At 36.4% G+C, this 16,429-nt stretch overlaps 1 protein-coding gene across 1 annotated transcript in view; it reads right to left on the bottom strand.

The window, feature by feature from the left end:
* Positions 1-16,429, bottom strand: part of prpf40a (PRP40 pre-mRNA processing factor 40 homolog A) — a 50,658-nt gene that overhangs the window by 21,728 nt on the left and 12,501 nt on the right. Inside the window, exons 4-15 of the mRNA XM_056252242.1 lie at positions 15,024-15,107; positions 12,538-12,565; positions 12,434-12,456; positions 12,223-12,267; positions 11,619-11,729; positions 9,792-9,912; positions 9,674-9,698; positions 8,317-8,532; positions 7,015-7,120; positions 5,856-5,920; positions 5,584-5,748; positions 3,198-3,306 (exon numbers count right to left, since the gene is read on the bottom strand). Of these exons, the coding sequence (XP_056108217.1) occupies positions 3,198-3,306; positions 5,584-5,748; positions 5,856-5,920; positions 7,015-7,120; positions 8,317-8,532; positions 9,674-9,698; positions 9,792-9,912; positions 11,619-11,729; positions 12,223-12,267; positions 12,434-12,456; positions 12,538-12,565; positions 15,024-15,107 (1,098 nt within the window). The remainder of the gene's footprint in view (positions 1-3,197; positions 3,307-5,583; positions 5,749-5,855; positions 5,921-7,014; positions 7,121-8,316; positions 8,533-9,673; positions 9,699-9,791; positions 9,913-11,618; positions 11,730-12,222; positions 12,268-12,433; positions 12,457-12,537; positions 12,566-15,023; positions 15,108-16,429) is intronic.

The following is a 16,429-nucleotide window of genomic DNA, read 5'->3' as shown; positions in this document are numbered from 1 at the left end:
CATCATGGATTCTATTAAATTCCAACAGATAAAAAAAAAAAAAACCTGACAACCTCTGCTTGAAATCTTATAATGGGCTGTGGTTGGATCATCCATCATGACAATGATCCAAAGCAAACTTCAAAATCAACACGAAAATGGGTCACTGGGCACAAAATGAAGCTTCTGCCATGACCGTCCCAGTCTCCTAAACTGAACCCTATAGATAATGAGAGGACCTGGGAATCTGAAGAGATTCTGTGTAGAGGAATGATCTTTTGTCAGGTGTTCTCCAAACTCATCAGGCATTATAGGAGAAGAGTTGTTATCTTGGCAAAAGGAGGTTGCAAAAGGCATTTAATAAAAGGGTGCCATTCATTATGGCCAATGTGAAGAGAAAAACATTTATTGGGTTTTTTATTTTATCAGCCATATCAGGTTTATTGCTTTATAACTGAAGTTTACATGTTGAAACGCATCCAACTGAAAACAGGGTTTATGCAGGAATCATAGAGATGAATTTACTACCTTTTACTACCTTTTTTACTACCTCCACAATATTTTTTACTACCAACACGACATATATTCTATGTAACGTTACAATGTTCTCAATATAATTCATAATCCCACGTTTATAATGAACAACGCGTTATGGTTATTGTGTTATTAAAAACTGTGTACGCAGAGGGGCGGGGTGACCAAAGCTCATTATCATTTAAAGGCATGTGATTGTGCACTGAAACGGCGTGCTGAAAACAGAGCTATTTTTGAGCTGGTAAAATGAGTGTTTTCTTAAAATACTAATGAGACTTTTTGATAAAAGTATATTACAAAGTTTTCATTTAGACCCTAAAGATTCATATTAACTTGTACAAAAATGGCATTATATGACCCCTTTAACCCTAGCCCTTGAGTTATCCTAACCATTACGTTAGCCCTTAGCCCTAATAAGGTGAATAATAACCTTGGCACTTAAAAACAAATGACACTTAACAGCCATAAACTTTAATAAAGATTAATAATAAAGTGTGTCACATCACACACACTTACCCACAAACACACATTCTCACACACACAGACTTAAGCAGTGAAATTACTATCCCAAAACAGCAATTTATTTAATCACATCTCTAAATGTGCTTCAAATATGGCACTGCTTTGCTCCTCCCTCACGCGAACCCGTTAAATATTTTCAATTAGGGATGCACGATACCACTTTTTGCAGAACGAGACGGATACCAATACTTTCATTTTTGGTACTCGCCGATATCGATACCGTAACCGATCCCTGAATTTTCACTGCATTTGTAATTTTTAAATGTATTAGTAGATAAACCAAAAGAATATAAATCATATTAGTTGGCTTAATTTGTTCATCAAATATATATTTCCTTCAGATATTTTCATGCTTAATTAATCCTGCTAAAAAGCATGCTTCTGTTTCTGTCACTGTTCATTCTATTGCTCTATCATATTTTATCTTTCATTTAATACAGGGTATACACAGAAATTCTTAAAATGAATTTAATACCTTTTAATACCTTCACTATATTTTTTAATACCATCACGACTTCAAGATGCAACTGTAGTGGCGTATATAGAGACAAGTAAAGTAATGAAATATCTTCGAAAACTTGCATTTCCCCATAATGTCCAGGGTTTTTTCCTTGGTCAAAATTGGTCTTCGGTGGTGGCCGACAGACACTTATCCTTTCTTGCCCTTTTTTTAAAAAAAAAATACTTCTTTGCTGGACGTGATAATTGTTTTGGTATAATCATATCAATATCAAAAAGTAGAATAAAAACGGAGCATTAAAAAGTTTATTTTAAAAGTTTATTTAAGTCTAATTTTCTACCATATACTGTAAAATTTAACAGAATTAGCTGCCAGATACTTTTTTTTTTTTTTAATTAAATAACAAAAATTGCTGCTAGATAACAACTTGCTTTGCACTTTTTTTCTGGTTTCACCTCACTCCAGTCTAAACTAATTTTTTTTTTTTTGCAATGTTTCTACACATTATAACATAAATAACCTGAAAATACTACGTAGTTTACAACATACATGAATTGTTTGTTCATATTACTTCACAGTGCATTAACTAATGTTAACAAATACAACTTTTGATTTCAATAATGTAGGCTATATGGTGAAATTGACATTAAGAAAGATTAACTAATGATGTAGACGTGCAGTTTATTAATAGTTCATGTTAACTAATGTAGTTAACTAGATTTTAATAAATGGAACCATATTGTGTTACCGATTCAGAAGTCCCATGAGGACAGATCCGTTGTGTTAACCATTCATTAAAGTGACGCGTCATTAGCGGACGTGTACGCATTGTGTGGTTATCCCATCAGTTAGGACATCGCACAAAATTTGTGTCAACAAATAGTTTTTTTTAGGATAGATTTTTCCTTTATTGAAAGTGTGGTTATGTCAGCTGAATGTGGCACACGCCGTGAGAGAAGATAAGGCAACGTTTTTTTAGCACAATTCACACACAGCGGGAAATAAATTTCCAATTGCGCCACGTGAAACTTCGGTCTTCCGACCTTTTACCATCGTGTCTGTCAATTGATTTTGATTAATATAAGCGAGGGAGAGAGAGCAAGAGTGAATTGAGTGCGCGCGCGCAGCCGGGGCTCTCTCTCTGTTCCTTCTTTCAGTTAACATGCACCCTGTCACAAGCGTAGCAGTCAGTCGTCTACATTAGGCTACTCACCGATCAAATATGGCTTTGGCGGCCGACTGATGACTGAAATAGAAGCGAACTCGCGAACAGGTTGGGCAGCAAGCCAGGCCAGCCGGGTACCCAGTTTGTTTCAGCGCGCGCGAACGAACAAACACCACGTCACATGATATCGCACAGGTCCTACTCGCAACATATAAATAAATCCACGCGAATTTTAGAACAAAGTCCTGCACTTAACACAAATTGAAACTCATAGGCCTAGTTGGATGGGGGTTCGAAAATTTACTACTTCGTCAGATGACGTTTACTACTTTTTACTACTTTTTACTGGCCTTAATTTGGCATAATTTAATTTACTACCTTTTACTACCTTTTACAACCCCGCGGAAACCCTGGAAAAATATATCAACATTTAAATTGTTAAATAGAAGGGGGAAAAAAAAGGAATTAGTAGGTAATTAGGTTATTAGTGTAAATATGTATTAGAGAGCAGTGAAAACCAGATTCCGTCAATCAAACCTTCTCTTTCTTAGCCAGATAGAAGAGCACATCTTCATAGATCTCCAGCCTGTCTCTCTCAGGAACACACGACCACACTTCCTGATCGGCAAACATCTGCTCCGCTTTCCTGCACAAAGACACACATTTACTTACAAACAGCCCTCCGCTTAACCTCTTAAGGCCCAAGCTGATTTTTTACATGCATTTTTTAATTCTCTTTGCTATTTGGTCTTATTGGAACCTAATTATAATAAAAACTAAGAATCATCTTTTGATATGATGTACTTTTAGAGAAAAATGATGTCCACATATGTGGACTCATGGTCCGAATTTCCATAAAACACAATAAAGTCACCTTTGTGTAATAGAATGAAAAACCCTTTATTTCTGCCTTGAACACAGCAGTTTCTTTCCTGACTGTTTTTTAATGTATTAATAACACATACACACATATTTTTTAACATGTTTTGACTATCAGAGAGTAAAAACAACATGGAAACATTGCAATATTTAAAAATGTATACGATGGTTAATAGGGAGCCAATGCAATGTTGACATAACCGGGCAATATGGTCATACTTCCTGGTTCTGGTAAGAACTCTAGTGGCTGCATTTTGAACCAGCTGAGGTTTGTTTATTAAGCGTGCAGGGCAACCACCCAGTAGAGCATTACAATGATCTAGCCTTGATGTAATGAACTAACTGTTCCACATTTTTCATTGAAAGCACATGACGTAATTTAGATTTTTTAGTTTTAAAGTTGGTAATTGCTAGTCATCCAGTTTTTATATCAGCAATGCATTAGGTTTTTTTGTATTGGCAAGTTTCGTCGGGGCGTGAAGAAATATAGAGCTGAGTATCATCAGCATAACAGTGAAAACTAATGCCATGCTTCCTAATGATATCTCCCAAGGGGAGCATGTATAGAGTGAACAGCAACGGCCCTAGTACTGAGCCTTCTGCCTTGTGGTACACCATACTGAACTTGTGATCAATAAGACATCTCTAAGGGATCATCGTTATCAGACACATCCAAATCTGTGTTATCTCCATCAATTAACCCAAAGTAGCTCCAGTGCTCTTTGCACAGAAAAAACGCTCTGGAAATAAAAACATGATAAAATCAAATACAAATTAATTTAATTTATGTAGGTTTGCATTATTTATTTGTTATTTATTCCAATGGGATAATATACAAGCTAATTTACATGTGCACATTTTTACTAGCATATTACATTTTTACTAACATTTTCAACCCAACTAATTTAAGTATGTACGTATGTATTTAGTGATTTAATTGTTATTTATGTCATTGGGACCATGTGCACCTTTTTAGCTGCATCAGAGCTAGCTTTTTTCCCATTTTATGTGTGTGCATGTTTACAAGCATATTAGCTGTTTCTAGGAGCTTCAGTCCGTAAGTACACATACGTGTACTTCATGTTTAGCGACCTACAAAGTTGGTAGTTTTGCACTTTTTTTTTCAAATTTGCATGGCATGACAAATATACAAGGCTTTTATAAATATCTAAATCAGAATAAGCCATGAAATATGACAGAACTTCTTAACTGGTCGACGTTTGTGTATGGAGCTACCACTTGAATCTTTCCTTGTGTTTGCCGCCATTTTGAATTTTGACCATAGTGTGTTATAAATTTCTGACACTACCAGATGGCAGTATAAGTACCCCCATACGTGTCCATAACACCACCAATTCAGCAGTGAACACAATTGTGGACATAAGAGCAAAAATGTGCTGTCCACGTATGTGGCCACTAAGCCCTAGGTTAAAGCAAGCCACTTTTTTTTTATAAACAATTTCATCTCTGTGCAAGTACAACCATTGCTGCAGTTCAAATATTAGTCAGTAGGGGGCAGTGACATTACAGCATTTTAACATCATATAACTACTAATTAATAATGGAGAGTATCTATGAGACCTTATGACACAGTGCAGACAGGAACTCACGAAAAACAACACTGCTATTTAAAGCCTGATTACAAGTGAGATTTAAACCAATAACATCATTTAACTCCGTGACATCACCACAACCTCCCAACATGTCACCATGACAACACTAATGTGATTTTAATCACCCAAGTAAGTAGGGGAGTAAAGTTTAACTGCTCTGAATCAATGACATATAAAGAGAACAAACACAGAGCTGAAAAATCAGTAACCTTGTTTATAGTAATACTAGATTAAAAAAGAGTGGTGCTTGTGCATGTAAAACTCTCCACTATGAAGGTGAGGTGACGGGGGTAGGTGCCAGTGGCTAAGGTTTGTTCAAACCTCCTTAACCTAAAGAATAAGGTATACCTTTTTATTATTAAAATTATTATTTTTATTAGTATGTGGGAATTGTTTAACGTTGCATCATCAAAAGAGCTGAAAACACTCACTTGTATCGTGTGGTTGAAGTCATCTTCTCATGGTTCTCCAGAAAGCGCTGGAAAGTCTCTTTAGACTCCTTGTATTTGATTCTGGCCTCTTCCTTTTCCTCTTTCTCTGTCTGGACTTTATAAGCATTGAACGCCTGTTTCTTTTCACTCAGCTTGGGCAGAGCACTGCATGCGCGTGCACACACACACACGGAAAGAGATGCGAGTTTCAGTGCAGTGCTCAGGATGTAAACGCTATCAAATGACAATAATGCTATGCAGTATTTGGATACCTGTAACGAGGGTCGTTAATTATCAGCTTCATTGCTTGCTCCCATGATGCATTGGAGGATACACCCTAGTTACACAGAGGGAGAAAGATGGAAAGTTACTTAAAACCAGACTTAAAATTATATAAGGTTACTCAATGATTCATGACATGCTTGGGAAAACATTTGGGGTTGGAAAAAACTCCAAATGGCATAAAAAGAGAAAAGCTTTTTAAATATAAGAAAGTGCTTTATTGTAAACTTCCTAGGTGAAATTTGTTTAGAATTGCTAAATTACAATTAATGAGAAATTTTTCATCAGGTGGAATAAGGCTACGTTCACACTGCAGGCTGAAACGACCCAATTCCGATTTTTTTGCCCCTATGCGACCTGTATCTGATCTTTTCATGACAGTCTGAACGACACAGATCCGATCTTTTCAAATGCGACCCAGGCCACTTGGGTATGTGGTCCAAATCCGATATGTATCCGATCTTTTGAAATGCGACTTCAATCTGAATGGCCAGGTCACATGTATCCGACCCGCACGTCATTGATAATTCTGCGTTGAAGTAGGCGGGAATTGACCGTTGAGTACTCTTCTGCGCATGCGGGTCACTTCTGGGTCATTTCACGTTCACACAGGAGATCACAAAAGCTCGCATTTAATTGGAAATGTGAACGGCCTTGCAAAAAAATCTAATTTTTTCAAAAAATCGGAATTGAGCATTAAGCCCCTGCAGTGTGAACGCAGCCTTAAGAGATTTTTATTTGACCTGAATAGATAATTAGATTGATATCTCGTGTGATTGTTGAGAGGCATAAATGGGCATCCACAGAGAGGGGCATTCAATTAGCAGAAAGGTGGAAAAGAAAAGAAAAACAGAGCAATAAGGTTTGGAGAAGTAGATCTCCATGTTGACATCACACAAGTTCTTGATTGATTATGAGTGTGTCTCTCTGAAAGGCTGTCGGGGGGGTCTGTGAAGCGTGCGATTCCACCGTCTTCTGTTTCACTCACTCCAGTCTAATCACACTCACAGCAATTAAACAGCCGCGGCTCTCACAGGAGCACTTTGTGTGCCAAATTAAAACACACTAAATTTAGAAACACCCAGTTGGAATATCAACACCTCCCTCCTCACTGCAGGGGGGAGAGAGAGCAAAAAAAAAAAAATTTACCTTTTCTTTCAACAGTTCTTTAAAGGCCTGCTTTGCCTCCTCTTTCGTGTTCCACTTGTAAACTTTCTTCACCAGCTCAGGTCTCTCCTCCTTAGAAACATCATTACTGCAAAAAATAATAATAATTACAAAACTAAAGTTAACTTTTCAGAATTTTCAACAGGAAACAATGTAGCGCAATCATCAGGATATGACTGGATCGAGAAAAGTGAATCATGTTAGACTATGAATTAATGAAATGTTAGTGATTAACTAATGATTAGTTTTACAATGTCTTTATGAGCTTTTTGAAGTGTCAAAGTGGTAGTCAATGGAGGGACAGAAATCTCTCAGAGTCCAAAAGATCTTCATTTGTGTTCTGAAGTCTTATGGGGCTTTGGAATGACATGAGGGTGAGTAAATTATGACAATATTCATTTTTGGGTGAACTAACCCTTAACGCATCCTTGTTGAATAAAATTCTTGAATTAAAGTATTAATTTAAAAAGAAAAACATATATATTACTGACCCCAAACTTTTGAATAGTAGTGTTAATCAATGAAAAAATGAACGCCAGAGATATTAAAGGGATACTTCACAGACTAGCATTAAGCTTTGTATCAGTAGAAACCCCGTAGTATTTTCGAATGACCGTGCTTCCCTCCCTCATGTCCCTCTGAGACGAGAGATTTCTGTATTTTGTGTATGGAAAAAAACCTCAGATGAAGCCAAAATCGTCATTTAGCGTCAACGGAGGCCAGAGACTACAGTCAGTAGTAGGAGCTAGTTCCGCATGTCGTAGCGCAGCAAGTGCATTCTGGGAGTTGTTGTCTTTCATCCACACATGAGCTTTTCTCAGTCTAGAAGGCACCAACATCTAAAATAATTTCACATTTCTACTACATAAATGATCCATCTTTCCAGCGGTGAAGTATCCCTTTAAGTAATTATAAATAGGCACAATTATGATTATATTGTGAAATATTATTACAATTTAAAATAATTTAAAATATATTAGAATGATTTCAGAAAGATCATGTGACACTGAAGACTGGAGTAATGATGCTGAAAATTCAACTTTGCCATCACAATAATTAATCACATTTTAAAATATATTCAAACAGAAAACAGTTATTTTGAATTGTAATAATTTTTTCACAATATAACCGTTTTAGTCTATTTTTGATTAAATAAATGCAGCCTTGGTGACTTTTCAAAAACATTAAAATAGCTTAATTATTTCAAACTTTTGACTGGTAGTGTATTTAATGTAATCTGTTCTTCACGGTGAGATGTGTGCTGAACGTATAGGAGTTAATTACCTGGGTTGTGTCTCTACGCTGGGCATTTCCTCAGTGGAGTTAACGATGACATCACTGCTGACCTCAGCAACCTGAGCGGGCACGTGAGACGGCGGTTCCTCCGAGATGCCCGTCGCCATGGTAACCTCTGTCTCAGCAACTGCCGCCACAGTAACAGGAGGCTCGATCTGAGATGGAAGAACAGGGGTGGTGCCAGGAGCCACAACATCAGCCGTCCTTTAACAGACACCGGTAAAGATCATTATAATTGGATCATCTTTGAAATTAAATAAAATGTGTATGAAAAGTCTACTTTGTTATGGAATTCACATTTTACATTTCAAATTACTACCTTACCCTTCCAAAAACTATATATTTGCTATCTTGAAAATAATTTGCATTAAAAATGATTCTGTCCCACCAAAGATTTATTTGTTCATTTATTGTGACGATACCTGCCGTTCCGCAGTACCCGCTGATAGCCGGCTGTTTTAAAACACTCCCGTGAGTGTTTGTGCATCTCTGGGAAGAGCGTCAAAGGTTTCTATTTGCAGATGTGTTGTTAAGTTTAAGACATGTTAAGTTTAAGACATTAAAAAAAAATGTGTTCATGCACATTATACCTCTGTGCTGAATATTGTTTAATATTTCACATGACACTTTACCGGGAATAAAAATGGGACTCATATTATGAAGTTCCCGGAAGTGCGGTTGTTGTGGTTGTTCGAGCACGAACGGTGTGGTGTAACGTTTTGGTGTTGACGAATAAACGGATGATCCATTCTGAAGTGTATCTTTTTGTATAACAGTGTTTTTGCAGTGTTGAGCTTTGTAGCCAATCACAGATATATTTGTTGAGCGCGTGAACGCAATGACCAATCAGAGGTGTTTAAGTTAGTCAGAATCTGCTCAACACCGCTGGGTTTGTTCAGTGCGAGTTCTGCACGCTCGTAAATTCTGTCATTATAAACAAAGTATAAAGATAATGCCAGCGTTACTGATTATAACAGGAATTTCGCAAGACTGTAGCTTTGTGTACCTCACATTATAATCATCAACTTCAATTATAATGGCAGGAATCTTTGCTCAATTTCTGTATATAATATAGGATTTGTCATGCTGCAAACTACACATTGCAAAGTTTCTGGATTGACAACCGTTTTAATTAAATGTCATTATAAACTTGTTAATTCCACTAAGATTTTGGTGAAAGTAATTTTCAATGGATGGACAGAAATCATGGGTTAATGTAAAAAATAACTTCATTTGTATTTTAAACCTATAGGTTTGGAACAACATGAGGCTGAGTAAATGACAGCATTTTCATTTTTGGGTGATCTATCCCATTATGGTCTTCGTAAATAAAGCTGATGCTCACCCATTTTCCTCCGCCTTTATCATCGCTGAAGAAAAGAGAGAGGAAAAAAAAGTTAAACCATTTTCTCATGTAAGATTTCTGGATGTGTGTTTGTGTAAGAACAACTTTGTGTACTGACCCTCCAGGTCCTCCAGTTCTTTGGGTTTAGTCCAGCGAGACTCTTTGGTCTGTGAGTTATAGTAATAGGGCTTTCCGGTGTCTGACTTGTATTCTTTCCACGGGCACTTGGACAACATTTGCTGCAAAACACAAATCTCTTTGAGTTTGTTTCAATTTACATTGATAACATTTCAAATACATAAGTATTTATCACAAATTAGGATATTCCTGCAAATAAACTATTTTATATGTAAAAATTGAGCTTTGCATTTCCACCTAGTTTAATATATGTTTTTTATATAAAATTCTGACATTACAAAAAAAGATCAGTTGGGTTCAGCCATTGGTTTGGTCTATACTACAAATTGTGTGCATATTAACGCCAGGATTTCTGCAACAGTGCTCCAATCTTAAGACTCTTAATACAAATAATAATTGATAAGTCATCTCTCCCCTGTCAGAAAATCTGTTAAGCACTTGGTGGATTCGTTTCACATTATGTATGAACAAGCCTCAATTCAAAACTCTGTCAAGCACAGACTAACTAAACTAACTATGCCATTTAATCATTGTTAATAGTAGTAGTAGTAGTAAGTACTACTATGTTAACTATGGGGCATAGTTCTCACAAGCTTCTCACAAGTTGTTAAATAAGTCGGTGATGTCCCCAGAGTGTGTATGTGAAGTGTGAGCTCAAATACCCAACAGATCATTTTTACAGCATGTTTAAATTGTCACTTTTTGGGGCTCAGAAAAACATGCTGTTTTAGTGTGTATCCCTTTAAATCCAAATGAGCTGTTGCTGCCGGCCCAGAAGGCGGAGCCTCACGAGCTCGTGCTCTGTCAGGACAATCTCATCTCACAGAATGATAATATCAAAACAGAAACTCTCAGTAGCGGTGTTCATTTCGACCCGGAGTCGTACAATAATGTCCACAGAGCCAGAGAATATATGCTGTATGTAGATAGAACAGCTATAGTTAAGTTTAATCACGGTTATAACGTATTTGTCATCTGCTTGTATCCACTATTAATACAAGCCTGTTGTAGCGGCGGACCCCGTCCGAATGATGGCCAAACATATACTGATGAGTTTAATGAGGTTCATTGTACATCACACAAAAGATGAAGCGTCAGTTTTACTCCAGACAATCACTGTAAGAGCTGAATAAACACTGTATAAGAAGTGCGCATTAAAATCTTATCCATAAACTCTCTCTCTCTCCCTTTCATTATCATCAACATACACAGCGAAGTACACAAAACACTCGTTACAACTAACAGTAAACAAATATATGCAGACCTTTTCAGTGGGTGCTTAATAAACTGGTAAGCTTTATATCTGTAAAACGACTCGATGAGCTGTCATAAAGTGTGCGCTCTCACTTTCATTTCTGCCGTGATCAGTAACGTTAGGCCTATCGCTCCGGAGACTGTAAGCTGGATCACGAACAGTTGGTACAGATCCATCCTCGAGTAATAACGGGACTAAATGAAGACTGCTATGTTCATTCTTACATCCAACAACAAAAAACCTCAATCGCTTAGGAGACATTCTTGTCTACAGCTGCTCCGGCGTCGAAACAATGGCCCGGAGAACAGCTTGTTCTGAGACGCTGCTTATGATTTATGGGGATTTAAAAAAAAAATGCACTGGGTGGATTTTTATCATTATAAGGTGGTTGTGTACACACACTGCCAACACGCATTTATGTTCAGACGTAATGTAAAAGTGAATTTTGCATAATAGGTGCCCTTTAAGAGCATAATAACCTCCTGAATGAGCAGTAATTGGCAGATGAGATATGACTGTGTAAGCGAGAAAGGTGTGTTGACCTGTTTTTACCTCTGCAGGTGATTTGAGTTCATCTGGTTTCTCCCAGGTGGATTGTTTGGTCTCTGTGTTGTAGTAATATGTTTTTCCATCCAGTGATTTGTGCTCGGTCCATACCGACTTCTGCAGGAGACATGATGAATACTCATTACATCATTAGTCACTAGTCGTTTCATCGGCTATATCCTGCAGGCATTAGTTTAGTTGTGCAAAACCATGTATGACCATTGCTCATTCAAGCATCAAAAAAGAAGCAAAGGCATTAAAGTATTATAAAAGTTGGACAATAAAAGTTGCCCATATATATGACAGTCTACTGAAACCATATAATGGCTTTGTGTGACAGCAAACTGATCCCTGGCTCTCCTTGGAGAATTTACGAGAGAAGCAGAGATGTCCAAGTTGTGAATGAATCAATCAGAACTACTTGATGAATTGACTGATCAGTTACTAGCCTGGTCTGAATGATACAGCCATGAATCAAACTGGTGTGCTTTACGAGTGACTCAATCCATTTCATAAAGTGGTTTTATACTTTCATATGCACATTTTTTTTAACTGTACTTTTCAGACAAGTGTCATTTTTGACCGATAAAAACTGTTTGTTGTGTCTTGCCTTTTTCGTCTGTTCATCAGGTGAAGACTCAGTTGATGTGGTGCTCTAGGAGGAAATAAATAATATTTCCATGTTAAAAGGTTGTTTTTTTTGTCTTCAATAATAGCATTGTATATGGCTTGATTGAGACAGGAAAATAAATTCTGTAAATTTAAATCCCAATAATAATAATAATACAATATTAACAATGTGTTTGGTTGCTTGTTCTTACTGTTGTTCCGGGTGCCGCTGGCGCTGAAATAGAACAAAACACTGATTATATTTAGAAATAATAATCAACAATATGATTATGACCAAAAACCATTTCTCTCTTACCTGCAGGCTCAACTGGACTCACACCAGGCTGAGATGGACAAAGGAAAGAGGGTTACATTACAAAAAAGAATAAACATGCTGATTTGAGTGTAACATCTTTTAAATGACTTAAAACTTCATATAATCTATGAAAGCTCTGTCATTAATGGTTGGAATTAAATTAGTCCATGAGCAGATCTAAAGATTTCAGATCTAACTTCATTAGAAGTGTCCTTAACCCAAATTGCAGGAAAGGAAAATGCTATCTGACTGACAGGGCAGTTTGAATGACAGCTCCTGGAGCGTCAGCTGGATTCTGCATCTGATCAGACGTCTTCATCTACAGCTCAAAGCCTGGCGCTGATTATTACTGATGCTATCAATATTTAATATGGTTAACTAACGACAGGCTGTTTGATGCTTAATATAGCTGATTACATGAAAGCAGATCTTAATCACCACTGACTGAGGAGGTGTGTTCAAAATAAAGAACTGCACATGTATAGTTAGTTTGATCTTATATATACACACACTGAACTGAAACTGCCATGTTGTCCTTTCATCCATATTATTCACTAGTGACGTAATGCTTTGAAAAGCAAATGAATGAAGCCACTAGTTGAACTGGGCTGTTTCATGTTATTGGTCAGATATAAATTCACTTTACACTCATTTCTCTCCATATAAATTAAGAACTGGTCACAGCTAATGTAAAAATACATTTCCTTAAAAGGATGTTAGTCATTTTGATAATTTTTGTCTGAAAACAGTCAGATTTTAGTATAGCTCAACAGTTTTTAATTGCCTCACAGACATCAGAAAGTCTCCTTGCAAAGCTGGATTACATTGATGAAAGAAAACAAATGTGCCATTCAAACACTGAGATTATTCAGAAGGATTATCTGAGCTAGACAGATTTTACAAGGGTACTGACCTGGTGCTTATGTTTAAATACACTACGGGTCAAAATTCTGGGGTCAGTAAATAAAGATTTATTTTTTTTAAATAAAGAAATGAATACTTTTATTTAGCAAAGATTAAATTTATCAAATGACAGTAAAAACTGAAAAAACGTATTACGGTTTCCACAAAAATATTAAGCAGCACAAGCATTTTCAACTGTGATAAGAAATGTATTTAGCTAAATACTAAAAACAACAACATTTGGATCAGATTGGGTACAAGTTTAGGGTACATAATATAAACAGTGCTTTCAGAATCTAAAGTCATATAAGACTCATTTGGACTGAAGATCATGAGTGCATGCATGTAAACAACATACATAATGAATGTTCTTTTTGGACTGAGTAATTAAAGTTACAGTACGTTTGGTTCCTAAAGATCACTTGATAGGGGTCATATTCTAAAATGTCACTTTGGGATCAAAGACAGTTATGTTGTTTTTCACTCTCTCTGAATGCGAAAATGCTATTCATTTCTATTGATTTTTCACTGAATTATGCGATCTGAAGAGCTTGAAACGGCATAAAGAGCGCTGTTTTCTTCCGTGCATGTCTGTTATGAGTCAGAGAGCTCATTCGCTCAAAAGCTGTCAATCATATTATGTATATCCTGTATACTACCTCGTTCTGAGTTCCATACATAAACAACAGAGAAACGTTTCGACAGTGATTCGCTTCGCGCTCAGTGTAAAAGGGCCTTGAGACAGGGTGTGAATGAATACTAAATTGAGTTCGCTTTCAAGTCTGCTTGCGCTTGAACAGAAAAATTCACACAAAAATGACGTGGTATGGTGAGTATCCTAGCAAACATAGTAGTTATGTCTTAAGTGAATGTAAACAGTCGAGAAAGACGACGCATATGTAACAGTATATTGGATCCATGCATTATGTCTTAAAGTGACAGCAGCCTAACATACTTTCTGCTGTCTGTGTTTTTAAAGTTAATCAAACAACAAAAGAAATCACTCACTGCTTGACTGAATAACTTAGTAAGTTTATAAGGATTAATCTTTATTTAATTTATACAGTGAATATCATATGCAGTGTTATTTTACATTTGATTACTTTAATTTCTGTACCTGAAAACTACAGCTAGACCTACCTGAAAAACACTGTTTATTTTATTTTTTTTATTTTCTCAATTGTATTTATTTGTGCTATTTCTTGTAGTATTTTTTGACAGTAGTCCTTTTTTCCTGAACATAGCACATACAGAATCGTACAGAAACCATGACCCTAAAACCGTGATACAAACCAAACCATGAGTAATTTGAACCATTACACCCCTAACAGTCACACAGTGTGCTGTAGGGAAAGAGACACTGTATCATACACTGAAATAAATTAGATCAAGCTGATCTTTTTCTGCTACTATCACTCTTAACACGTGGATAAGTGCTATAAAAAAATGGTGTTGATTCTAAATTGGTACATTTTCCCACTTTGCAGTGTGTTCATTAGGGTTATTCAGACACTGCTGACAGCATGTGAGGGTCTATTTTTAACCAGCACTGATGGAATAGTGTGATATACAGGCTAGTTTACCGGTCCTGTAGGCTGGATTGATGCAGCTGGCATCCGGGGAGGCATCATCATTCCTGGTATCATTGGTGGCATCATGGCTGGCATCTAAGAAAAGAGTTATGAAAAATTAATGTGAACTGCTAATTTCCTTCATACACTGCACACGGGGAGAGGAAGGCATGCGCTAAAAGGAGTAAAAGCACATCTTGTGCTCTGTATTCTCCTGTCCCTGATTACAGTGTGAACCTCACATCCAAAAACATCCACTGACACACCATTCATCTCTCTCTCACACACAGGTGGAGCATCAGGTCCAATAAGACAGCACTTCTGCAATCATATCAATTATTTACGTCTATATGTATGTTCAAGACTATGTACTTTTCTCATCTCCATGTTAGTGTGAATCACATGAAAACTTCCAAGAAATGTTCAAATCATTTTTCCTCCCATAATCAAAAGAAATAAGTAACTGTATTTTGGATAAACAAAACCTAGGTTTAGAGCCTTTTTTTAAATATAATATTTGCATGACAATTGTGCACACCTCCACCCTCCTCAATACTATAGCACAGAGATCAATAACAATCAAACTGTCTGGGAATTTTTTAATAAATAAATCAATTATGCTAACGTAATGGAAAAGTTTAATTTTGAGGTGAAATACAGTATGACAAGAACATTTGTTTGTAAGTTTAACACAATAACTATAAATAGTAAAGGTGATGGAGTCTTAAAGTCCCCCGTAGTCAACTTTATCCCTTAAAACTCATCTTTGATCACCAAAATGACATATTTAATTGCTTCTTAATAAAAAAAAAATTCTTCATGCCTTAAAATAGCTTGAATGTAACACCCTTGCCTCATTAAGTATACGTGGTTCTATGAATATGCAAATTAGCCCCGCCTCCACTCACACGCACCAGTTTAGAGATCCACTCATTGATCTGATTTGCTTACAAGGTAGTTTGTGACGTCAGAAACACCAACGATTTTAAACCGTGTTTTTGAGACTGTCTTTGGTTTACAGCAGTTTTAAAGAGAAAATGGTGTTGACTTATGAATTTGTACATGGTTTATCTCAAAGCAAATTAAAAACACCATATAGACAAACAACATTAAAAGCTTGATTTTCACCACTGGGGGACTTTAAGAATGATAACTCTATATTAGCGTCCACACTAACAGATGATAACATTGTTTATTATAAACACACACTGCAGTTATATAGTCTGCCACTTTAAAACTTCAAGCTGATTTTGACTAGCTGTCAATATTTTTACTAGCTCATCAGTCGGAATATAAAAATATTATAAAGTGATTCCAACAATACTGTTCCTCTGTGTCATTATAGCTGTGGTGTGGACATCCCTATTCTCATAGAATCAGAACGATTATTAAAACTTTATAGTTATCATCCTTGGTGT

The sequence above is a fragment of the Rhinichthys klamathensis genome, unplaced genomic scaffold (assembly GCF_029890125.1).
Source record: "Rhinichthys klamathensis goyatoka isolate OS25496 unplaced genomic scaffold, OSU_Roscu_1.1 h1tg000093l_1, whole genome shotgun sequence".
In the NCBI taxonomy this organism is placed as follows: domain Eukaryota; kingdom Metazoa; phylum Chordata; class Actinopteri; order Cypriniformes; family Leuciscidae; genus Rhinichthys; species Rhinichthys klamathensis.
Note: the sequence above shows the minus strand (reverse complement) of the source record. Positions and strands in the feature narration are given on the sequence as shown.